Source organism: Equus quagga, chromosome 2 (assembly GCF_021613505.1).
Source record: "Equus quagga isolate Etosha38 chromosome 2, UCLA_HA_Equagga_1.0, whole genome shotgun sequence".
NCBI classification, from domain to species: Eukaryota; Metazoa; Chordata; class Mammalia; order Perissodactyla; family Equidae; genus Equus; species Equus quagga.
This window is the reverse complement of record NC_060268.1, coordinates 69654957-69681656: the sequence shown is the minus strand read 5'-3', so window position 1 is coordinate 69681656 and position 26700 is coordinate 69654957. Positions and strand designations below refer to the sequence as shown.

Sequence of the window (26700 nt, the reverse complement as noted above, 5' to 3'; positions counted from 1 at the left end):
ATCTGTTGCCAATCTTGGTCCTTTTGCTTGAGGAAGATTGTCGCTGAGCTAATATCTGTGCCAGTCTTCCTCTGTTTTATGTGGGATGCCACCACAGTGTGGCTTGATGAGTGGTGCTAGGTCTGCACCCAGAATCCACACCTGTGAACCCTGGGTTGCTGAAGCAGAACGTGTGAACTTAACCATTACGCTGGCCCCTATTTGTTTTTTTTTCTGGTTTGTCTTGGTCTTGTTTTTCTTTTTGAAGACTTTCCTCAAATATCTGTTTATTCTGTGTTGCTCATTCATATTTTTCTTCTTTTTTTTTTCTTTCCTCTTTTTTTCATTTATATTTGAGAGAGGTACTGAAAGGCTGATTGGGAATTCTTTGTGTCCAAGACTTGTCAACTGATAGCTTTTAGGAAGAATTTAAGCTGACTTCTAACCCCATCCCCCACCCTTCTATTTCCTGGCATAATAATAAATGATGGCTGGAACTACTTGTTTCTCTGGACATGAAACCTTATACTATCTTGCTTGAGGTAGATACATGTCTCTCTAGGGTCTGCTTAAGGAGGTGGGGGAGAACAGTGTGTAGTGGGGGCTGGAAAGTGTGTTTTGTATGTTGGCTTTTGGTTGATCGCTTTGTTTTCAGTCCTGTCCATCATTCCTGCTGTCTGGTGTACCTGGTATCTTGGAGTCTAGAGCCTCTCTAGGGTGCTGTGGGACAAATTAGCCTCCTTATTATCCCCTAACCTATGGCTTTACTTGTTTTCTCCATTAATTACCATTACGCCATTTGCTGTCATCTTCTAGCATGAATGAATTCTCTTTTCTGCTGGTAGCCCATTTCTTTTTTTCGTCTTTTTGTTATCATTGTGTTCTTCACTGTAATTCTAGTGGAGCCTCAGGAAAGAGAGAAGATAGGAGAAATATATATTCTCTGTTTAATTTTCCTTCTCTGGGATGTCTGAAACTTAGGTTTTTCACTTACAGTTTATCATGGACACAGTACATATAGATCTACCTTGTTTTTCATGACTGAATATAATTCCATGTAGGGATATAACTTGCGAATTACATGAAGAAATTTTCTAAATTTGAATCATCCTTGCATTCCCATAATAAACACTCAGCTCCTACATGGGGGAGCGCTGGGAGAACGACACAAAGGATATGATAATATTTTATTTTTGAATTTTTTTACTTTAAGTGAGATTATAATACAGTTTGTTTCATTTTCTTTTAGGCTCTTGTTTCATTTTGATATCAGGGTTTATGCAGTCTTATAAAATGACTTGGGAACCTTTGTGTGTTTTTTCTAAGATCTAGGACAGTTTAAATCAATAATTTTCAACTAGGGGCAATTTTGCCTCTCATGGGATGTTTGGGAATATCTGGAGACATTTTTGGTTGTCACAACTGGTGGAGGTTAGGGGATGCATGTGGCATTTTGTGGTAAAGGGGATGTTACTAAACATCCTACAATATCAGGAGAGTCCCCACAACAAAGAATTATCTGGCCCAAAGTATCGATAGTTTCAAGGTTGATAAACTCTGGTTTAAATAAACATCTGAACCTGATAGGTTTTTCTCTTCTGTGAATTAGTCTGCTCAGATTTTCCATTTCTTCAGTCAGTTTTAGTAATTTTAGATTCTAAAAAAGTGATCACTTCACTTGTACTTTCGAAGCTTTGGTAAGGATGTGCAGAGTATTCACTTTTTGCATAATCTTCATCTGTAGGCACAATCCTCTTTTTATTTCTAAAGTTGTTTTCTTTATCTTGATTACTTGTCAGAAGCATGTCTGTTTTATATTGCTCTTTTGAAAGAATCAGTTCTTAGTTTTATTATTTAAATATAATATGTTTTCTTTGTTTTTAGTCTGTCTTAATTATTCCTCCTTTTTTTATTTTAGTTTATTGGATCAATGTGACTTAAATTGCTTTTTTTTTTTTTAAAGATTTTATTTTTTCCTTTTTCTCCCCAAAGCCCCCCAGTACATAGTTGTGTATTCTTCGGTGTGGGTTCTTCTAGTTGTGGCATGTGGGACGCTGCCTCAGCGTGGTCTGATGAGCAGTGCCATGTCCGCGCCCAGGATTCGAACCAACGAAACACTGGGCCGCCTGCAGCGGAGTGTGCGAACTTAACCACTCGGCCACGGGGCCAGCCCCTAAATTGCTTTTTTAATAAACACGTAAGGGTATACATATTTTGAGTGCTGTTTGACTTTATTGCATAGGTTTTAAAATACAGTATTATTATCTAAATAGTTTGTATTTCCTGAGTAGTTTGATTCCATCTTTTCTTCATATTACTCTTGTTATATTTCACAAGAAAAAGTTTTAAATAATATGTATTAACAACATATAAACATAAGTTTACTAGTGTAACAGATAGTTACAGTGAATACCTGGGAACTGTCACCTAGCTAGCTACTACCCAGGTGAAGAAATAGAACGTTGCTAGCACTGCAGAAACCTTCTGCAAGCTCCTTTCAGATTATCATTCCCCTGTATGCTATTCCTTTCCTTACTTTTCTCAGTTTTATCACCCATTTATGCATTCTTAAACAATATAGTTTAGTATTGCCTGTTTTTGAGTTTCATATTGAGTCATGTATGTGTTCTTTCATGTCTGTCTTTAGCACAACATTTTGTGTTAAATTGATTCGTATTGTGTGTAGCTATAGTTCTTTTTCATTGCTGTATTTATTCCATTGTTTTAATATACTGTATTTATACATTTGATTGTTCACGGACATTTGGGTTGATTTCAGTTTGCTGTTAGGAACAGCATTACCATGATCATTCTTGTCCATATTTTATGGTATACCTATGTGAGCATTTCTCTAGGCACATACTTAGGAGTTGGATTACTGGGGCATGATGGTCAATTTCTTCTTAAACTCAGGAGTTATTTAGGAAAAAAATTTTTAAACTTTCTCAGGTGGCTTTTGGGCTATTTTCAGTTTTTCACTGTGGTCAGAGAATATGGCCTGTAACCTCTCAGCTGAATTATCCAGCAGTTGCTTAGACCTAACCATTGATGTTACTGTTGTCTTTGCTCATTGCTGTTTCTTGTATTCTCTGGTTCCCTGCCTCTGAAATACATCGCTGAATAATGTCCTCTGTTCTTTTTCTGGAAAGGATTTGTGGGATGTATATGGAGAGTGTGCCTTGAATACTCAGTGTCTGTTTTTATTATTCATTCAACAAATATCTATTGGACTCTGTGTAAAGTACTCTGTCAGTGCTGAGGATCCAGTGGTGAACAAACACAGATATGGCTCCTGTCCTGATGGAACTAGATATAGAATTCTAAGTTCATAATTGAGTCTCTTCCAGGTTCTTTACACTTTTATTTTCCTGTATTTATTGTTACAGATGAAAAGTCTGATGCCTGTCTGATTCTTACTTCTTTCTCTATATTATATTTTTTCTTTCTGGAAGTTGGTTTTTTTCTTTAACTGTGAAGTGTGGAGTTCTACTTTTCAATAGTCCTTTGGGGCATTCAGAGCTACTTGATATTCTGAAGTCTTTCTTTAGTTTGGCAACATTTGTCTCTCTTATTTCTTTACCTCCGTCTTCTGGATGAATATTTGATCCCTGTATTCCTATCTTCCATTTCCCTTAACTCTTTTCTTATTTCTATTGCCTCTTTTTTCCCCCTCCCAGCTCCTTTTTCTCGACATTTTAAGGGAATGTCACAATTTGGTAGTCTTCTTAATCGTAAATATTTTGTTCATTCAAGTCCATTGTGCTCTTTGACCTTCTACTGAGTGTTTTCTTTTTTTTTTGGGGTGGGGGGTGGCAGAATCATTTTGATTTCCCAGAATTGTATTGTCCTTTGTAGAGTCATCATTTTATATTTTGTAGATGTAGTATCTTCTGAGTTACTGCTAAAAATTCCAATTAGATATTTTTATCCTGTTTTATTTCCTTGATTATCACTGCTTCTGCTCACTTGTTCTGCTTGTTCAACTTGGTGCCTTTATTTCAGATTGCTAGTTTTCTTCAACCACCTGGTAATATTTGGTTGTCCGCCCATTTATAGATGGAGTATACCATTGATCAGTATCAATTGTTGATATGAGTGTCCTCAGCAATTATCTGGTTTGCACACCAGTGCTCTGCCTGTGTGTAATGGCAGGTAATGTAGTGTAATGGGGCATGTAATGGGGAGGTGCTGGCAGGTGGACCTTCCAACTCCTGAGTAAAAGGAAAAGATGAGTCTGTTACAAGGTTTTGCTCCTGTGTTATATTAAAAAAATTCTGTCTTTCTCTCTGGTTCTGACACCCACACTAAGAGGCCATCAAGGTAGGCATCCTATATAAGAGAGTGATCTTTACCAGCTGTAGTTGGAACAAATACAGCAAGAATTTCTGGGAAAAAAAAATCCTACTAACTTTATGTACTGAGTCCTGGAGAACTACACTCTGGTCCAGGAAACTTGTCTTTTTTTTTTTTTAAGATTTTATTTTTCCTTTTTCTCCCCAAAGCCCCCTGGTACATAGCTGTGTATTTTTAGTTGTGGGTTTTTCTAGTTGTGGCATGTGGGATGCCGCCTCAGCATGGCTTGATGAGCGGTGCCGTGCCCGTGCCCAGGATCCGAACCGGCGAAACCCTGTGCCGCTGAAGCCGAGCGCATGAACTTAACCACTGGGCCACAGGGCCGGCCCTGAAACTTGTCTTTTTGAACTCTGCCAAAACTAGGCATGAAGTGCCTTTAAAACCCCATCAGATTCATTGTGAGTGAGTGGTAAATTGTGTCTTGTAGAGAAGTATTCTGTGGTAAATAACATGTTGTACAAAAGAAAAATAGCTCTTTAGTGCAATGGTGGTCATTTTATAATTTTTAGTTTTGTGCAATGTCACTTTCTTTATGACACATTTGACCTTTTTAAATGTAAAGCAGTTGAATTTATGGAAAGGTTCAGGCTTGGGTTATTTAAGTGAAAGAAGCCATTGACCTTATATACATAGCCATATGCGTAAAATGTTTTCTTATTTAAATTAGAATATGTTTTAAAAATTTTTTCAGTTTTGCTTTATATTTCACTGATTGCCTTTGTTTATTCCTAAGGTATATATTCAGTTGAATTGTTCAAAATTATTTCTTTTTTAAAAGCTGATAAATATTATTTGTCAAATCAAAGTGGATTAAAAAGTAAATGTTTCAACTTTGATAAGCTCTTAGTAGAACTGCAGTGATAGATGATTGATAGTTTGTCCCTAAAGTCTACTAATATACCCAGTGTGTGCTTATTTTATTCTGTGTATCCCTGGCAAATTCTTTTTCCTTTTCAGAATGGGACAACGGAAGAAGTGACTTCAGAAGAGGAGGAAGAGGAAGAGATGGCTGAAGTAGGTATTTTATGTAAGAATAACATTTTATAAATATCTTCATTTTTGAACATTTTAGTAACTCTCTAATCTCCTTTTAAACCACTGTTAATGTGGAGTAATGAAAAGCACTTAATGTTTGGAATTCAGTGTAATTTCTAAAATCTGGCTTTTCCTCTAATTAGTGGTATGCTTTTGAGCAAACTGCTTATCTGACATCCTTGGATTTGATTTCTTGGAAAAAAAAGAGCTCTTAACATTTAGCACTAAAATTATATTTACATTTAATAGTAATCAGTACTTATCCTATATTTGGTTATTTTTAAGAAGAGAAACTACTAAGTTTAAAAAGTTCTGTGTTTGAATAAAAGGAGAATTTGAGAACATTTCAGGGACTACTCACTGGAAGTAATGAAACTATCTCAACATTGAAAAATCATCTAAGAATTTCATTGAGCAAATTCCAAAGACGTTGAGCTTAGGCCTGTTTAGTTGCCAGTCACTGATATAATTTTACAAGTTTTCAGGCTCTGAAGCTTTGCATTTAAATGCAAACTTTAGAATGAAGATCTGTGTTTCTACATTGACCAGATAAAAAGTATTTGAATTCTGTGGTCTTGATTTTAAAACGTTTTTCTGTTTTGGATCTTAGAATTAATTCAGGTTATTGACTTGTTTTCTTGATTTGAAAAATTTTAAATCTAAAATATGCTTCTTAGAATGCCTTACAACTGAAGAGGTAGTTGTGGGTTTGTATTTGTTTTGTGAGTCAGGGAGTAAAATAATTAATTGTCTAATTAGAGTGACTTTTGGGATCGAGAGCTTATTTTTAATATTTTCATGGGAATAAACTGAGTGAAAACATTAAACCTTTTCCATGAGTCCAGTGTACAGTGAGGTAGATGTTGTACTCAAAGAGTTTGTGTACCTTTCTTTTTTCCCTCACAAGATAATATAAAGAAGGGAAAGCAACATTTAGGGAAATCTAGAAAGATAGGAGGCTGGACTTGGGAGACGTCAGGTTAGAATAGGTGAAAAGAAGATATTCTAAAATAATGTGGTAAAAAGGCCCAGAATAACCTTGGGCATAGTGTGTTTGGGTGCATTGGATGCAGTTCTTTTGGGAGAAGAAGTTTGATGTGTTGGAGTCAAGGAAAGCAAGGTTGGCTGGAAAAGGCAGATGGCTAAAAGTCTTGAATTGGAGGTAAATATGTTTATATTTTGTGTGATTGATCATAAGCAGAGAATAGTGTGCTGAGAATATTGTTTTATAAATATGGCACTGATAAATTCTGTTCCGTGCTGATTAAGACTCAAGTGGAGAAGTTTTGTGGATCGGAATGTGGCTGAGGTTGAAGATATAGGAGAAAAAAATAGAGGCGAAGGGCATTTGTGAGAACTCTAAAGAAAAGAAGTGTGGGCTGGAAGAGTGAGGCTGAAAGGTGCAAACTAGGGGAGGGAAGCTGCATGACGCATGGAGTCATGGACAGGATCTGAATAAGAAAGGAATGTAATAGGAGTTGAAGAGATGGCAGTTCAAGAAAAAGACCATTGAATCTACATGGAAGTGGTCATTAACCTAGTCTAGAAATCACAGTGAATTAATCTGCTTGAAAAATGGAGACAATAAGTGTAAACTACTCCTTCAGAGATTTTGATGATTGAAGTAAGATCATAGATAACAGTTAGGATTAAAAAAATTCTGCATAGATTTGTATATGTGTAAGAGCAGATGAAAGAGGAAAGGACGGAGGGGAATGATGTAGTGATTAAAGATGTTGGCCTGGGGATATTATTCAAATTCTTATTCTAACTCTTTCCCTAATTATAAAAATCAATAGCTGCTCACTACAGAAAACTTGGAAGAAGGAAAATTACTAAATGTCTCTAGAGATAACTATTAATATTTCAGTATATGTCCTTCTAGTCTGTTTTTTTCTGTGCTTATTTTGGCATAATTAAGATTCTATATATTCAGTTTTGTATTCTGTGCTTTTCATTTCATTATTGATAACAAAAGAAACCATTATGCTATGTTGGCGTTTTAATGGTCTTCTGATATTCTGTAGAATTGGGTTAACTGTTCTGGTATTTTTGCACATGCAGATTTTGTATTTGTTTTTGTGGTTATACAGTCGAAATAGGCATCTTTTGTGCCTAAATCTGTGTTTACATTTTAGACTAGTTTCTTACAATAGATTTCCAGAAGTCAAGTTACCAGAACAAAGCATGAACAGTTAAGATTCTTGATATTTGATGCTAAACTGTTTCAAAAGTTCCTCTTAATAGATTTAAAAGATGGCTTATTTGGTAATAGTTAGGACTTGGTGAGCTGTTAAATATGCTTTACTCAGATTCTAGCTTTTAAACAAAATATACGATGTAAAATTTGAGTTGAATGTCAAGGCTTTTTACCCTCACCATAGAATACATGTATTCTCTCTGTTCCCTGTTGAGTCAAGAATAATTTAACTTTTGGCATAAGCTTGAATAAGCGAATATTTTTCGTATTTTTGTAGGATATAGAAGACTTGGATCACTATGAGATGAAGGAAGAAGAGCCTATTAGTGGAAAAAAGTCAGAGGATGAAGGAATTGAAAAAGAAAACTTGGCAATATTAGAAAAAATTAGGAAGACTCAAAGGCAAGACCATCTAAATGTAAGTGTGTGTAAACATCTAGAACTTTTGCAGTTAAGTAAAGTAATTATAGGTAATAATAGAAATCCAGGACAAGTCATTAAGATACCAGTCCAGCTGCCCTCCTCATCACTGCCTTGGTTGTAGATGCAGCCATTTGTTTTGTTGCCCGAGTTTTTTTTTTTCTAACGTTTCTCACCTATTGTTAATCACATTCTACCTTGTTCATCTGCTTTTTATGTCCTGGAATCACCTACTGTTCACTGTATGATGCCCCCTTTCCAGCCTGTTTATGCTGTTTTCTCTGCTTACCCTCCTCCTATGGGATCAATATATTTAAATTTGGTCTCTCCTATAAAGTATAGTTCAAATTCTTTCTTCTCCATGAAGCTGCCATCTGGTCTGTTCTGCCCTGACCAAATCAAAAGTAATTTTTCTTTTGACTTAACATCTCTTTTCTGTGAAGTAGCATGGGGGAGTGAAATGAACTCTGAGTTTGGTGACAAACATAGCTGTGTGACTTCAGTTTCCTCAACTCTAAAATGTGGGTAATACATACCTTTTGGATAATTACTGTGAAGAATAAATGAGAATGATGTATATAAAATGCCCAGAGTAGGGAAAGATCAAATGAGAGTCTAACTGTCTATCTCAACACTTACTGCTTACTTCCTGCCTTGTATTAGAGCTATTTATCAACCCTATGAAATCTGAGGACCAGTTCCTTTGTCTTGGGCATGGGTTTCTCAAACACAGGGAATGAATTGTTATGCAAAGACATGCCAAGTATTATAAAGTGGTAAATTACTCTCCCTCCTTCAGTCTTACTTACTATATTAATTTAATTGGCAAATCTTTTTTTCAAAGAGCAAAGAAATTTAGCCCAGCCCTTATCTTATTTAAGAAAGTAAGTTTGTGGCATCTACATTAATGATGTTTACTGTACCATCTGTATCTTTTTTTTTTTTTTAAAGATTTTATTTTTTCCTTTTTCTCCCCAAAGCCCCCCAGTACATAGTTGTATATTCTTCGTTGTGGATCCTTCTAGTTGTGGCATGTGGGACGCTGCCTCAGCATGGTCTGATGAGCAGTGCCATGTCCGCGCCCAGGATTCGAACCAACGAAACACTGGGCCACCTGCAGCGGAGCGCGCGAACTTAATCACTCGGCCACGGGGCCAGCCCCACCATCTGTATCTTTTGATTGCTTCCAGTCTGTATGTTATAGTCAGAACAACTAAAAATTATTGGACACTTTCACATAACAGACACCAAGCAAAGTACTTTAAACTTTATATATCTTCCCATTTAATCTTCATAACCACTGTGTGAAATATTCGTCCTATTCAGTAGTGTGAAACTTGGGTTTAAACTAGTTAAGTAACGTATTCAAGGTCACACAGGTAGGAAGTAATATCTTTATAAACCTGATGTTTTTCCCCCCCAAACTGTAGGGTAGCCCTTGACATTTTATATTTTACATGCTCAGTGTTGTTTAATCAAAAGGCATTCTGAATGTTTTTGTCTTATGATAAACAGTTCCATTCATATTCAGTCTTAGGATAAGATATTCCTGCATTTTCATCTTTAGGGAAGTCCCAACACTGAAAAGAACTGAAACCAGTTGTGTGTAGGCAAACATGTTGTTTCTCAATTTCTTAACAGGTAAACTAGACCTTCAGTATAACGTTCTTGCTTATAGTCTTAGTAATGGAACTGTGCTTTAGTTAATAATGTGTCATGATGAAGGTCTTCTAGTATTTTCAAAATTAATGGGGCTGCCACACACCTATTAGAATGGCCCAAATCAGGAACCCCAAATGCTGACGAGGATGTGCAGCAACAAGAGCCCTCACCTACTCCTCATGGGAGTGTAGAATGCGCCAGCTCTGGAACACTGTCTGGCAGACTCTTAGAAAACTAAACAGTCTTACCATACGATCCAGCAGTTGAGCTCCTTGGTATTTACCCAAGTGAACTGAAAACTTACGTCCCCACAAAAACCTGCACATAGATATCTGTAGCAGCTTTATTTGTAATTGCAAAAACTTGGAAGCAACCAGTATATCCTTCAGTGGGTTAATGGATAAATGAACTGTGGTCCATTCAGACAATGGAATATTATTCCCTGCTAAAAAAAGAAATGTGTTAAGACATGGAAGAACATTAAATCCATGTTACTGAGTGAAAGAAGCCAATCTGAAAAGGCTGCCTACTGTCTATTTCCAACTGTATGACATTCTGGAAAAGACAAAACTATGGAGACAGTGAAAAGATCAGTGGTTGGCAGGAGTTTCGAGGGGAGGAGGATGAATAGACAGAGCATGAAGGATTTTTAGCACAATGAAAATACTCTGTATGATACTATAATGATGGATACATGTCATTATACATTTGTCCAAACCCATAGAATGTACAGCACCAAAAGTGAACCTAAAGGTCAATTATGGACTTTAGGTGATTATGAAGTGTCAATGTAGTTCATCAGTTGTAAGAAATGTACCCCTCTGGTGAGGGATCTTGATAATGAGGGAGACTATGCATTGTGGGGGCAGTTGTATGGAAAATCTTTGTACCTTCCCCTCAGTTTTGCTGTAAACCTAAAACTGCTCTAAAAAATAAAATCTTAAAAAAATTAATAAAAATTAAAAAAAATTGATGGAGTTTGAAATAGACTCATATTCAGTTCTGTGCTATTGGAGGGGCCATAGTGATCTGGACATATTGGCTAGACCTTTCTTTTTTTCAGGTAAGAAATAGTAAATGACCCAGACTTGTCCCCAATTTTATATTCCTGTTGAAACTTCGTAATCCTTGATGTAATTAAACTTTTTTGACTTCTTAAAATTTTGAGTGGTGATCCACTTTTTACAATCTCATTGTAACCTTTTATTTCAGGTTCAATACCTTAAATCTTTATTTAATTCAGCAGATCCTGGTAAACAGCAGATTTTATATTTCAGGGTGCAGTGTCTGGGTCTGTGCAAGCTTCAGATAGACTTATGAAAGAGCTCAGGGACATATACAGATCACAGAGTTATAAAACAGGTAAGGACCTCTGGATCTCTGTTGTCTCTGTTGTCCTTCTGTTATTTTCCATTTTCAGATAGTAAACTTCATTTCTCATAATATAACCGGACAGAAACAGAAAAGTTTATTAAATTTATTTTAGGTATGTAAATTTTACCTACAATTTATTTAGGGGGGTAAAATAGGATGAGTTTAGTTGTTTTTTGATTTTTAAAAATTAGTTTTATGGCTACATCATAATTTTTTTGTCTTCTTATGATGGGAATTAACTCATATGATTTTTATCTTCTGGGAAAAGTACAAGTCATATCTGCTTTGGAAAGTAAATAAAATGAATATACAGTCATGCACCACACTGACACTTTGGTCAATGACAGACCACATATACGACAGTGGTCCCATGAGATTAGTACTGTATAGCCTAGGTGTGTAGTAGGCTAGGCCATCTAGGTTTGTGTAAGTAGACTCTATGATGTTCACATAACAACAAAGTCACCTAAGGATGCATTTCTCAGAACATTCCCATCATTAAGTGATGCTTGATTGTATTGTACAAATAAAGAACTATTGCTAAGTTGATTGTTTTCCTTTTTTGAAAACAACATAATGAACTCTTATTGTAGAGGTAGTTATGGTATTACTTTAAAAATAGGTGGACTTTTGTTTTTTTCATTTCAGTGTTTGACTTGAGTGTTCTTTCTTACCCAACAAGACTTAAATATTGTGGAGCCTCTCTATTTGAAGTAAAATTCCCTTATATTGTTACAGAGATTCTAACAGGATTAAATATGGGAACGAGCCAAACTTTAATTTGTTTGAAAAGGTAGCGTTAGGATCCATTCAGAAGTTGTCAGAGTGATCAAAGCTAAATCATTAGTGCTTACTCAAAATAAAAACAAAAACAGCAGAAAAAACCCTGCTTTATATAGTACAAGGTAAGCTAGACTTGTTTCTGAGTTATTAGAAATTTTGGTGTCCTAACAATTTCTCTTATAAGAAGTCTAAAAAGTTTTTCTGTAGAAACTTAATAGAATGCAGTTAAATATTTGAATACTGGTTTATCTTTAAATGTTAAATAATTACTTATTTGTTACAACATTCTAGTATCAAAAAATAATAACTAGATATAGAGTGGAATTGGTTAAATTATGGTATATCCATAAAACACATTACTACAGTTATTAAAAAGATTGACAATAGATTTCTATATTCAGAGTTGGAAAGATGCCCAGAAAATTGAAGAAACATTATAAAACTATATATGTAGAGGAATTCCATTTTTATGGAAATGTTTGCATGTGCATAAAAGAAAAGTCTTAAGTAATATGATTTTGCATAATCTATTTTTCTTCCACTCACAGTTAATGGTAAACAGTTTCTTAACTCAGTCAAGAATCCTCTTCATTGATGGCTTTAATTATCTGTTAATAAGATACTCAGCTCCAGTGGCAAAATATTTATAATGTATCTTAGTTCTGTGTTTTAATAGCAAAATTTCTAGCTTTTGTTGGCTATTCATTGTATACATTTACACCAAAGTAATAGTTATAAGATCAGATGAAGAGTAACTGACATGCCCTATATCTTTACAGGGATTTATTCAGTGGAACTCATAAATGACAGTTTATATGACTGGCATGTTAAATTGCAGAAGTAAGTGGCTTTTCATGCTAACCACTCTTTGTAATGGTAGACTATCACAGTGGAGATTTTCTTTCTCCTTAGTTTGGTACCTTTACACCATGGCTTTTACTTAGAACTTTAGACTCTATTTCTATAGAAATAGTTCTCAGGTTGTTAAAATGAGCTGTTTCTTAGGCTTAATAAGTAAAGTGAGAAAGAAGAAGGAGAAAAAGAAGGACTAGCCTGTGGAATAAAGTGTTTCATGGAGTTAGTGAGACAGTAGGGGACTATAGAAACAAAAGCATATTTAATAATTTGAGATTGACTGTGATAACTAGTTTATATTTGAGATAAGGGATTTGAGTAGGACCTGAATATATTGAACAGTTGTAGACAAATTTAGATGTTGTTAGTGATTTTACTTTTTCTGGTCTTGTCCATGGTAAATTTCTCTCCTTGAATCCCTCATCTAATAATACAAGTTTATTGTATTAAATTTTTAGATCTATAGATTTGTGGATTAAATTTTTTTGAGTTTTTGAGAAAATTATGTATATATGACTATTTCCTTTAGAATGACTGCTAACTTTGAATCCCCTTAGGAGAATAGATTTAGATTACTATGATCTCTTTTTGGACATTTAATTCCAAGGAGTTGCAGGCTGTAGTGATTTATTTTTCCAGGGATCATAGAGCAGCTTTAGACATTCTCTGTTTGGAACTTAACCTTAGGGGTTCTGTTTTAGCTCTTGGACTGATTCATTCTTGAACTTAGTAAGAAAAAAATCTCTGACTTTTGTTTGAACTATTTTTTGTTTCGTAATTCTTAGGGTCGATCCTGATAGTCCTTTGCACAGTGATCTTCAGATCTTAAAAGAAAAAGAAGGCATAGAATATATTTTGCTTAACTTCTCTTTTAAGGTAAGAAAATTGTAAGGGGACTCCATATGCTTCTGTTGGGAATGTATATTTGTACAGTTGCTTTGGTAAAACAGAAGATATTCATAACCTGTAGTTCAGGAATTCTCTTCCTAGGTATATGCTCTGCAAGAAATAAGTAAGTACTTAGGTGCACCAAGAGACATATAGAATAATGTTCAGAGCAGCATTGTTATAACAACCCCAAATAAAAATAATCTGTGTCTCTTCCAATAGAATGGAGAACTGTGGTATTCTTAAAATGGAAAAGAGCTGTGTGCAAAACAAGATAGATCAATCTTAAAGACAGTGTTGAACAAAAGAAACTAGACTATAAACATGTTTTGTAAGATTTCATTTATATAGAACTCAAAAATAAGTAAAACTAAATTTTATTGTTTAGGGTGTGCATTCTCACTGGAGGCAGTATCACCCACACTGGGATGAAAATTGGTCCTTGGAGTGAAAAAAATCTTAGATATTATAATGGTCTGTGGCCCTTTAAGGGGCGACAGTACATAAACAGATACATAGTATGTCTGTGGCATTAAAATTTCCGGGGGGTGGGGTGTGGAATTAAGAAAAAATATTTCTAAAAAGGTTTCTTAGTGGGCCAAAAATGAAAAGAAGTTTGAGAAACACTGATTTATGGATTCATGCTTGGGCAATAAAGATATTATTACCATACAGTTTAGGATAGTGAGTACATCTACTTGAGAAGGAGGGAGTTGTGAGCTGAAAAGGACTTCTGGAGGCTTCTTAGATACTGGCTACAGTCTGTTTCTTAACCAGGGTGGTGGTTACATGGACACGTCTTTTACAGTGATGTGTAATGATGTACCTTTATATTTTACACACTTTTCTGAGTTTGTGTTATATTTAATTTTTTTTAAGATGCTAAAAATAAAAGTTAAAGAAGAATAGCAATGGAATCTAGATAAAATGTAATGATTTAATATGGAATCTGGATAAATGTAGTGGTTTTAAATCTTTTGTTAAAAAAAACTAGGGTGCCGGCCCCGTGGCCGAGTGGTTAAGTTCCCGCGCTCTGCTTCGGTGGCCCAGGGTTTCGCCGGTTCGCATCCCGGGCGCGGACAATGGCACCGCTCATCAGGCCATGTTGAGGTGGAATCCCACATGCCACAACTAGAAGGACCCACAACTAGAATGTATGACTATGTGCTGGGGGGATTTGGGGAGAAAAAGCAATAAAAAAAAATTAAAAAAAAAAAACTAGCAAGTGTTTCTGAGGAATTATATTTGGATTATATGGAGCATCTTTTTGACCTGTTCTTTTAAATTGAGAAGAAAAACTTATGCAACAGTTGTCTTACAGATACATTTATTTTTCCATTTCAGTTAGGTAGACTTCAATGCATTAGGTGCTATGGAAGGCTTGAGAATGTGGAGGCATCTAAAACATAGTCCCTGTTCTTCAAGAACCCATAGTTTTCTGGGGAGAAATCTGTGCTGAAGGCCATAGGGCTCTAGGGATCACGATAAAGAGTTTGGTGTCTCACCTCTATGTAGTAAAGGACCAGTAGAGGTTTGGAGGCAGGGGCGTGATTGGTCTGTTAGGCTTTTCATTTTATTTTTTTGAAACAATGATTATGCTTTCAGCATCAGAGTAGGGTTTGGATAGGATAGAGTAGATTTCTGAGAGACTAATTGGGGGCTTTGATTTTAATCTAGGCAAGGGGTAATGAAGGTTGGTGGTAGTAGCAGTACCTGAGAGTGGATGGATATGAGGTGTTTTGAAGGAAGCAAAGATTTGAACGACTACTTCCTTTATACTTGAGAAAGAGTAATTTTCTGAAAGCTTCTTACTTAGCTTTGGTGTGTGTTTATTCTTGTTTGGGGATAAATCTTCATTTATGATTGAACTTTCTTCAAATAGCCCAAATGTCAAGTGTCAGTATTTTCCCTAAGTTTTCTTATTGTAGAAACTGTTGTGGTTGTCAACTGGGTTGTCTTCCTAGAGAATGAATCTGGTATATATTTACTGAAGTTGCTAATGACTACATTTTTACTGATTCATATGGTGAAAAGAAAAAATAAACCAGGAAGATGTCTTTTTAGAAAAATATGTAATGCAAACTATTTTTAGCCGGAAAAATCTAAACAATCATATTAAATCATATGCCCATGTGACCAAGCTTAAGAAATAGAGCCTTATCAGTACCTTTGAAGCCCCCTGTGGGCCTCTCACCCCTCACTTCTTCCTTAGGAGGTATCTCTGAGGGAATATGAAATCTTGACCAGGAAACTGAAGGACTTGAGGCTGCAGATAGTGTTTCCATTAAATTTTCCTGCTCTCGCTAGAACTTCAGGGAGGGGACGATCTGGGAGGTAGATGGCTGAAATTCTGTTGGATTTCTGTTTCTGGACCAAACACAGAAAGAAGGGCCTTTAGTAGGGCTGGAGTATTTCTTAAGAGACCTAGGAAGAATGTGATTGCCCTAAGCTAACTGACCTTGTGAAAAACATCTTAAACTGAATTGCCAAGTTATTAGTATTAGGATTCAGACTTTGGAGGGTAGCAGGTATGACTCAGGATTCACAGGAAGGAGCATGAACAGTGTTTATGGCCTTAGATGTCCATAGTGACAACTTGAGAGTCATGAATAATAAGAAAATGGAACTTGAGATATAACACACGAGTATGGGGACAGGGATGGGGATAGGAGGGAATGGAACCTATTAGATTTGTCAGCAACTTGGTGAATCTGTTATGCTCTGCTTTTAAGAAAGTGGCGTTCTGGCTTTTCAGGCCACATCTGAATTACTGAGTTGAATTCTGACGTAGTACTTTAAGAAGGGTTTGTCGAGACAAATTTGGGTTCATTTAGAGAATAGCAGCAAGGATTAGAATGAGATTCCATTCCATGTCCTAAGGTAGCTGGTTAAATTGTGGATTTGGAGAGGAGAACATGGGAGTTCATGATAGCTTGTCTTCAACTGTTTGAAGGGCTGTGTATGTGGAAGCATTAGTTTGATTTTGTTTTCGATGAACACAAGGCATGACAGAACTAGTAAGTCAAACCATAAAGAGGCGATTTTCACCTTGGTATAAGGAAGTGATTCGTAACTATTTAGAGCCATCTAGACATACAGTCTTTCAAAAATAGAATGTTCCTCATCATTAAGAATAGCTTAGGAAGCCAAGATGTTGAATTGGAAATCAGGTAATTTTATGAGATGCTTGTAAACTCTGAGACACTCAGTTTCTGAGTTAGTATACTAAGATAACTCAAATTTCTATTTTAACAGTCATCCTCAACCCCCTCCCACCCCCCTAGAACTCCTTTTTATTTTTGTAAAATTTTGATTACTGAGTTCCATAGTACAGAGTTTATGGAATAGAGTCCCTGGCTTTTGGTGAAGAAGAGTTACTCTGAGGAATTACTTAAAATGAAGGTAGTTCTCACTGCCACATAATCAATTAAAGGAGGTTTTGTGAGGCCACCCAGTGGCTCAGTGGTGGGGTTTGTGCGCTCTGCTTCGGAGGCCCAAGGTTTCATGGGTTTGGATCCTGGGCGCGGACATGGCACTCACTGCTCATCGGGCCATGCTGAGGCGGCATGCCACATAGCACAACCAGAGGCACTCACAACTTAAATATACAGTTTTATACTGGGAGGCTTTGGGGAGAAGAAGAAGAAGAAGAAGAAAAAGAAAAAGATTGGCAACAGACGTTAGCTCAGGTGCCAATCTTTAAAAAAAGAAAAAAAGGAAGTTTTGTATATTCACTCATTTGGGATCACATAAAGATCTAAAAAATAGGAGATTAAATGAAGTTGTACTTTACCAAGCTTTGCATCTATGCCTTTCATTGTATCTGTTAAGTTATAGATAAAAGGTGAACTACTTATTTGGAAGTAGATTACAATAATTGTCATTAAGTTGATATCTTGTGTGGATAGAGTTCTTTTTCTACCTTGTAGTAGAAATGTCAGATTATCTGTGTGCTTTTTATCTTCCTCTCCTATTAGGATTAAATTCATAGTTTATACGTTCCTCAGAATCATATTTGAGGATGAGTAGAGAGAGAGAGTTAAAGTAAGTTACTGGAATTATGCTACTTATTCTTCCAGTTAAAACTGTATTTTTGTGTTCCTTGGAAATAAGTGGATGAGACAAATGTTTTTTAGCTCCCTTACCCTCAAATTGTTTTTTGAAAAGGCATTAGTTGTTTCCTTACCCTCTTTTATTTGAACATAGAAGTTGGAGGTAATTTGTCTTTGACTTCCTGACACATCTTCATTAGAGGCGATACGCTTTTTCTCTACCCCACTGCTGTAGGAAGGTGAGGGGCTGCTTTCTTGGCCTCCTGGCCACCAAGAGACTGACCTCTAACATTCATGGCCACCTCATCTACATCTTTGCTTGAGTTCATTAAGAGAAAAAGCTCTTGTTCTTCTGGAAACCTGTTTCTAGGACTGAGAATTTGAAAGAGAATTATGCTTGGGAGCCTGAGAATTAGCTGAGGTTTTTTTTTTGTTCTCTTGGCATCTTCTCTTCATATATTTTTATCAAGTCTGATGATCTTCGTTGTCTAATTGGAGCAATTAGTCTATTTGTTTTTAATGTTGGTATTGATATTTGGGTTTAAGTCTATCATCTCATAAGTGCTTTCTATTTGTCCTTCTTGCTTCATGCTCCTTTTTCTCTTTTCTTTGGATTTTTTTTTATTACTCCAATTTCCCAGCTATATTAGGTTGCTACTTATACATTCTTTTACTCTTCTTTACTACCTTACAATTATAATTCATATCTTTAACTTGTCAAAGTCTAATATAAATATTTAATTTATATTTTTAATTTTCCTTGTCAATGCAGAGACCTTAGAACTGAGCATGTACCCCCTGCCAAATAATGTGCTATTGTCATGAATTTTAGTTCTAAACTTATCTAAAACCTTACACATCATTGTTATATAATTTGTCAATATTCATTTAGATCTACATGTATATTTGCTCTTTTCATGGTCTTTATTCTCCAGGTCTAGGATCATCTTTCTCCTGCCTGAATAATATCCTTTAGTATTTCCTTTAGTTTATGTCTGCTGATAGGAAAATATCTTTATTTTGACTTCATTTTGGGGAAGTACTTTCATTGGGTATAGATTTCTAGGTTGGAAATTTAATAATTTCAACACCTCAAAAATATGATTTCCTTATCATATTCTTCATTGATTCTCTTGAAGTATTTATAGTGCATAAATCTTGTGAAGTCTTTAATCAGTTTTGGAAAATTCTCAGACATTATCTCTTCAAATGTTACTTCTATCATATTCTTTCTTCTTCTAGGACTCTACATATATGATAAGACTTTTCAGTACATTCATTCCCTTCTGTCTTGTATTTTCTGAGTTTTCTACCTTTTTATCTCTCTTGGCTTCATTCTGGATGTTTTCTCACCTGCTTTCCAGAATACGGGGTTTTTCCTGCCAAGTCTTTGCTGTGGTTAAACTCATTCATTAAGTTATTAATTTCACTTATTGTAGTTCTGAGTTTCAGAATTTCTGTTTGGTTCATTTTTATAATTTTAGTTCTCTGCCAGGATTTTCCATCTTTTCTTTCCTTTTGCACACTTAGCAATTATTTTAAAATCTGTGTCTGATAACTCTATTACCTTGATCCCTTGTGGTTTTATGTCTGTTGTTTGCTTCTTATTGTCTGATCATGTTGTCTTTAAGTCTCCTGTAACTGGCTATTTTTAGTGATAGATACAATATATGAAAAATTAGAGAGCTAATTTGAAGCCATGGATGATATTCAGAGAGTATTTACATTTGTGCCTGTCAGGGGCTTGGGTGCTGGCAACCCAGGGTCAGGGATTGAGATGATGAAAAGCTAGACGTTATTCTCCAACAGTCAGGGCAATTTGCAGTTTGTCCTTCAGGGTCCCAACCTAACGTGTGGGAGACTTGTAAAGGCCTCTCCTTGGTGGATCCTGAGCTCCAATTTTTATCTTCCTAGCCCAGTGAGTCTGTGCGTTCTACTTAGTTTCTTAACCTCCTACCTTCCTCTTCTGTATTTGAAAGAAAACCCAAGGGGAAAAAAAGGCCTTGCCCTCTGGGGTTTCCTTTTTCTACCTAATCTTAGCTCTGTAATTTTTACGTTTTGCCTACCTTTTCTAGGTCTTAGACAGAGGATTGATCCAAATTATCCAGTCCATCATTATTGGAATGGTTCCTTTATATAATACTATCGGAAGTGGAACCCCTTCATGTATTTCATAAGTTTACCAAAACACTGTCCTGTTTGGGTCTGATCCTAACTTCATTTTTATTTGCTTTGGTTTTTATTTCGTTTTATTTTTTTGGTATTTTTACTTTTATGACCCTCACTCATCATCAGGTAATAATAGACTATTTTAAAATCTTCTAAATAGTAATTAAGGATATTCTTAAAGTTAATCTTACATATTTGTTTTTTAGGATAACTTTCCATTTGATCCTCCATTTGTTCGAGTGGTGTTACCTGTTCTTTCAGGAGGGTAAGTTTAAGTGATTATTTTCTTTGACAGTGTGTGTCAGAATCATCTGGAGGCCTAGTTAAATGCTAAGTGGCCTAGAATGTTAGGCTTTACCCCAAGGTTTCTGATTCAGTAGGTCTGGGGTGGGGCCTGAGAATTTGCATTTCTAAGACAGTCTCAGATGAAGCTGATCTTGCTAGTCTGGGGACCACAATTGGAGAACCATTGATATAAACCATTAAATTGTTGTTTATAGAGTTTTTATGGCCCCTATTTGTGTACATTTCACCATAAAAAATCAGAAGTTTTTCAAATATAAATTGTGATTGAGGATTTAGAGAAAGTTAGGATTATAGAGTGATTCCCACATGCCTGTGATCCTAGGAATAATTACAGAAAATCTCATGGGCCTGTAGAGCTGGCCATCGAATTCCTTCTAAAGGTGGTTGTTTCATTCAGTTTGGAAGAATCAAATGGTAATTGTCATGCATTTTTATTGAAGTTTGTATTGCTTTTTTGTGATTAGAAGTTATATGACAGATGGGGAAAAGATCAGAATTTGTACCTAGGTTAGTTATGAAGTGTTCTGTAGACCCTCAAAGTAGGAGCAGTTAAACTTATTTGAGAATTCTGAAAGGTTCAGCTGACCAGTTCTGTTTTGTGAGATGATATATATTATCGTGATTAAAGTCTCAAAATATCCAGTTCTTACTTTGATCATCTCTATGGCTGATATAGTTTCATTTAGATTAAAAAATAGGGGCAGTTGGAGCTGGCCTGGTGGCGTAGTGGTTAGGTTTGTGTGCTCCACTTCAGTGGCCTGGGCTTTGCAGGTTCAGATCCCTAGCGTGGACCTATATACTGCTCATCAAGCCATGCTGTGGCGACATCCCATGTACAAAATAGAGAAAGATGGACACAGATGTTAGCTCAGGGACAGTCTTCCTCACCAAAAAAAAAAAAAAAAAAAAAGGGAAGGGGGAAGCTATAAATGATTAAGGAAAACATTTGGAAAAATTTTCTAAATTCAGGATAAATATATAAGAATATATTTATATAAGAATACCCAAAGATATTGAATTCATCTTTCTTTAACTGATTCAGGATGAGGGAAATAACAGTAAAGAGAATGTTTTAGAAAGATAACTCTGGTGACGTGACAGTGGAAGAGACTACAAGGCAAGTAGTATTCACAAAGCCTAGAAGAATGCAAAGCTGGTTAAGAACTGATGCCACTATCTTAGAGTGAAGTGATGATAACCAAAATTGGTACAGTAATAATGGGAATGGAAAGATGAATGAAAGGTGAACACTAATTTGAGGCAGAATCAAAATGACTTGGTCTTGACCATGAACTGTTAAATGAGAAGGGAGGAATTACTGCCTGACTTAGGAAGAACTAAAACATGTGAAGGACTGATAAAACACAGAGTTTGCAGTCTCAGAATCAGGCTAAAGTACTCTGTGATTCTGGACAGATTATTGAGTAATTTTTCTTCCATATATTTTATATCCTACATCTACTTCTAGCTACTACCCTATTTCTCTGTTTCTTGTCATAACCAAACTTTTTTTTTAAATAACAGCTTTATTGTGATACAATTCACATATGATAAAACTTACCCTTTTAATGTGTACAATTCAGTGTTTTTTAGTATATTCAGAGTTGTGCAACCATTCCCACTGTCTAGTTTCAGAACGTTTTCGTTAGCCCCTCAAAAGAAACCCCATAATGCTTTAGCAGTCATTTCTCATTTTCCCCTCCACCCCTCCATCCGCTGGCAACCACTAAGCTCCTGTCTGTCTCTATGGATTTACTTATTATGAGCATTTAATATAAATAGAACCATGCAAAATGTGGCTTTTTATGACTGGCTTCTTTCACTTAGCAAAATGTTTTCAAGGTTCATCCATGTTTTAGTGTGTATCAGTACTTCATTCCATTTATGGCTGAATAATATTCCATTGTATAGATGTACTACATTTTATTTATCTATAGATGTTTCTTGTTTCCACCTTTTGGCTATTACAAATAATGCTGCTATGAACATTCATATACACATTTTTGTGTGCACGTCTTCATCTTTCTTTCATATATACCTATATGCGAAATTACTAGGTTCTCTGGTACCTCTATATTAAACTTCTTGATGAAGTATAAGACTGTTTTCCAAAGTGGCTGCACCATTTACATTCCCACAAACAACGTGTATATACCACACTTTTCGCTTCCTATTCACTTTTTAGCCCCCCGTAGTCTGGCATTAGCTATTACTATTCCTCTGAAGCTACTGTTGCCAACAGAGACTTCCATGTCCCTCTTCAGGCTTTATCATATCTGATTATCAGATTCCTCGGCAACATTGAAATATTTTTCCTTTGGCTTCTGACTACCTCTTGTCAGTCTCTTTTGCTGGCAACTCCTTCTTAACCTAACTTCTACATGTTGGATTTCTTCAGAATTTGGTAGTGTGTCCTCTCTCTTCTCTCTTTTCCTCCCATTCTCATGGACCCTTTTTTTTTTTGAGGAAGATTAGCCCTGAGCTAACACCTGCTGCCAATCCTCCTCTTTTTGCTCAGAAAGACTGGCCCTGAACTAACATCCATGCCTATCTTCCTCTACTTTGTATGTGGGATGCCTACCACAGCATGGCTTGCCAGGTGGTGCCATGTCTGCACCCAGGATCCAAACCAGTGAACCCCGGGCCACCGAAGCAGAACGTGTACATTTAACCGCTGTGCCACCGGGCCAGCCCCTTGTGGATCCTTTTTTCAACTGAAATTTTTATTGAGATAATTGTACATTCACATGCAGTTGTAAGAAGTAATAGAGATCCCTTGTATACTTTGCCCAATTTTCCCAGTGATAACATTTTGCAAAACTATAATGTAATATCACAATGAGAGAGTGATATAATTCATAGGGCTTACTCAGATTTGCCTGGTTTTACTTATAACTCATTTGTGTATTAAGTTCTGTAAAACTTGATCAACTGTGTGGGTTTGTGTATCCACTACCACAGTCAAGATACTGAACAGTTCCAACACCACAAGAATTCCTCTTGTTGCCCTTTTAAACCACACCCATCTCCCTCTAATGCCTGCTCTTCCTCCAATTCCTGGCAACCACTAATACATTCTGCATTTCTAATATTTTGTCATTTCAAAAAAAAGGTTACATAGGAGAGAAATAATAAGAATCAGAGCAGAAATAAATGCTATTGAAACAAAAAAGGCAGTAGAAAGGATCAATGAAACAAAGAGCTGGCTCTTTGAGAAGATAAATGAAATTGACAAACCCCTGGCTAGACTTACAAAGAAAAAAAGGAGAGAAAGCTCAGATAAATAAAATTAGAAATGAAAGAGGAGAAATAACAATGGATACCATAGAAATACACAGGATTATAAGACAATACTATGAAAAGCTGTATGTCAACAAAATGGACAATCTAGAGGAAATGGATAAATTCTTAGACTCTTACAACCTCCCAAAGCCGAAGCAACAAGAAATAGATACCACAACTAGAAGGACTCACAACTAAAATATACAACTATGTACTGGGGGGATTTGGGGAGAAAAAACAGAAGGAAAAAAAAAAGAAGACTCGCAACAGTTGTGAGCTCTAGTGCCAATCTTTTATTTTTTTTTAAAAAAAAAGAGTGGTTTAACAACAAAAAAAAGAAATAAATAATCTGAATAGACCAATCACAAGTAAAGAGATTGAAACAGTAATCAAAAACATCCCAAAATATAAAAGTCTAGGACCAGACAGCTTCCCTGGTAAATTCTACCAAACTTTGAAAGAGGATTAAATACCTATCCTTCTCAAGCTATTCCAAAAAATTAGGGAAGACAGAATGCTTCCTAACACATTCTGTGAGGCCAACATCACTCTGATACCAAAGCCTGAGAAGGACAGCACAAAAAAGGAAAACTACAGGCCAATATCGCTGATGAACATAGATGCAAAAATCCTCAACAAAATATTGGCAACCCGAATACAGCAATACATCCAAAAGATCATACATCATGATCAAGTGGGATTTACACCAGGGACGCAGGGATGGTTCAACATCTGTAAATCAATCAATTTGATATACCACATTAACAAATGAGGAATAAACCACAGGATCATCTCAATAGGTGCAGAGAAAGCATTTGACAAGATCCAACATCCATTTATGATAAAAACTCTTAACAAACCGGGGATAGAAGGGAACTACCTCAACATAATAAAGGCCATATATGACAAACCCACAGCTAACATCATACTCAATGGGGAAAAACTGAATGCCATCCCTCTCAGAACAGGAACAAGACAAGGATGCCTGCTATCACCACTCTTATTCAACATAGTACTGGAGGTTTTGGCCAGAGCAATTAGGCAAGAGAAAGGAATAAAAGGAATCCAAATAGGGAGTGAAGAAGTGAAACTCTTGCTGTTTGCAGACGACATGATCTTATATATAGAAAACCCTAAAGAATCCATCGGAAAACTACTAGAAATAATGAACAAATACAGTAAAGTTGCAGGGTACAAAATCAATTTACAAAAATCAGTTGCACTTCTATACTCTAATAACAAACTAACAGAAAGAGACCTCAAGAATACAATTCTATTTACAATCACCACAAAAAGAATAAAATATCTAGGAATAAATTTAACCAAGGAAGTGAAGACTTATAGAATGAAAAGTATAAGATGTTCTTGAAAGAAATAGATGATGACATAAAGAGACAGAAAGAGAGTCCATGCACATGGATTGGAAGAATAAACATAGTTAAAAAGTTTGTACTACCCAAAGCAATCTACAGATTCAATGCAATCCCAATCAGAATCCCAATGACATTCTTCACGGAAATAGAACAAAGAATACTAAAATTGATATGGGGCAACCAAAGACCCCGAATTGCTAAAGCAATGCTGAGAAAAAAGAACAAAGCTGGAGGCATCACAATTCCTGACTTCGAAATGTACCAGAAAGCCATAGTGATCAAAACAGCATGCTACTGGTACAAAAACAGGCACACAGATCAATGGAACAGAACTAAAAGCCCAGAAATAAAACTGCACATCTAAGGACAGCTAATCTTCGACAAAGGTGCCAAGAACATACTATGGAGAAAAGATAGTCTCTTCAATAATTGGTGTTGGGAAATCTGGATAACCACTTGCAAAAGAATGAAAGTAGACCATTATCTCATGCAATACACAAAAATAAAGTCAAAATGGATCAAACACTTGAAGGTAAGTCCTGAAACCATAAAACTCCTGGAAGAAAATATAGGTAGTACACTCTTTGACATCGAACTTAAAAGGATCTTTTTGAATACCATGTTTTCTCAGACAAGGGGAACAAAAGAAAAAATAAACAAGTGGGACTTGATCAAACTAAAGAGCTTCTGCAAGGCAAAAGAAACTAGGATCAAAACCAAAAGACAACCCACCAAGAGGGAGAAAATACCTGCAAATCATATATTCAACAAGGGTTAATCTCTGTACTATATAAGGAACTCACACAACTGAACAACAAAAAAAACAAACAGCCCAATCAAAAAATGGACAGAGGATATGAACAGATGTTTTTCTAAAGAAGATAGACGGCCAATAAACACATGAAAAGACGTTCAACGTCACTAATCATCAGGGAAGTGCAAATCAAAACTACACTAAGATACCACCTAACACCCATTAAAATGGCTATTATCACTAAAACTAAAAATAGATGTTGGAAAGGGTGCAGAGAAAAGGGAACCCTCATACACTGCTGGTGGGAATGCAAACTGGCGCAGCCACTATGGAAAACAGGATTGAGATTCCTCAAAAAACTAAAAATAGAACTTACCTTATGACCTAGCTATCCCACTACTGGGTATCTACCCAAACAGTTTGAAATCAACAATCCAAAGTAACATATGTATCCCTATGTTCGTTGCAGCACTATTCACAATAGCCAAGACATGGAAACAATCCAAGTGCCCATTGACTGATGATTGGATAAAGAAGATATGGTATATGTATACAATGGAATACTACTCAGCCATAAAAAAAGACAAAATCATCCCATTTGCAACAACATGGATGGACCTGGAGGGAATATATTTAGTGAAATAAGCCAGACTGAGAAAGACAAACATCAGATGATTTCACTCATGTGTGGAATATGAACAAACACATGGACAAAGAAAACAAAGAATGTACCAGTGTACATTCCTACCAGGAATGTGTAAGTGATCCAATTTCTCCACATCATTGCCAGCATTTTCTGTTGCCACTTGTTTTTATTTTAGCTGTTCAGATAGCTGTGTAGTGATATATCGTTGTGGTTTTAACTTGCGTTTCCCTAATGTATATTTCCTAATGTTGAATATCTTTCATGTGCCTATTTGGTAACTTTATATACTTTCCCTTAAATATTTGTTTGTCATTTTCTAATTGTTTGTTATTGTTGAATTTTGAAAGTTTTGTAATATGTTCTACATAGTGATCCCTTGTTAGATGTGCAGTTTTAAATTTCTCCCAGTATGTAGCTTCATTTTATCATCTTAACAGAATCTTTTGTAGAGCAAAAGTTTTTAGTTTTGATGAAGTCTAATTTATAGATGTGTTTCATTTTATGGATTATCTTTTGATGTCAAATCTAAGAACTCTCTGCCTAGAGCTAGATCACTAAGATTCTCCTAC

The 26700-nt window shown here is 35.9% G+C and overlaps 1 protein-coding gene across 2 annotated transcripts in view; it reads left to right on the top strand.

The window, feature by feature from the left end:
* Nucleotides 1-26700, top strand: part of UBE2Q2 (ubiquitin conjugating enzyme E2 Q2) — a 61424-nt gene that overhangs the window by 19678 nt on the left and 15046 nt on the right. For both annotated transcript variants that reach the window (XM_046652214.1, XM_046652213.1), the window contains 6 exons: nt 5290-5346; nt 7845-7985; nt 10927-11011; nt 12586-12646; nt 13447-13537; nt 19977-20035. In XM_046652214.1, the coding sequence (XP_046508170.1) occupies nt 5290-5346; nt 7845-7985; nt 10927-11011; nt 12586-12646; nt 13447-13537; nt 19977-20035 (494 nt within the window). The remainder of the gene's footprint in view (nt 1-5289; nt 5347-7844; nt 7986-10926; nt 11012-12585; nt 12647-13446; nt 13538-19976; nt 20036-26700) is intronic.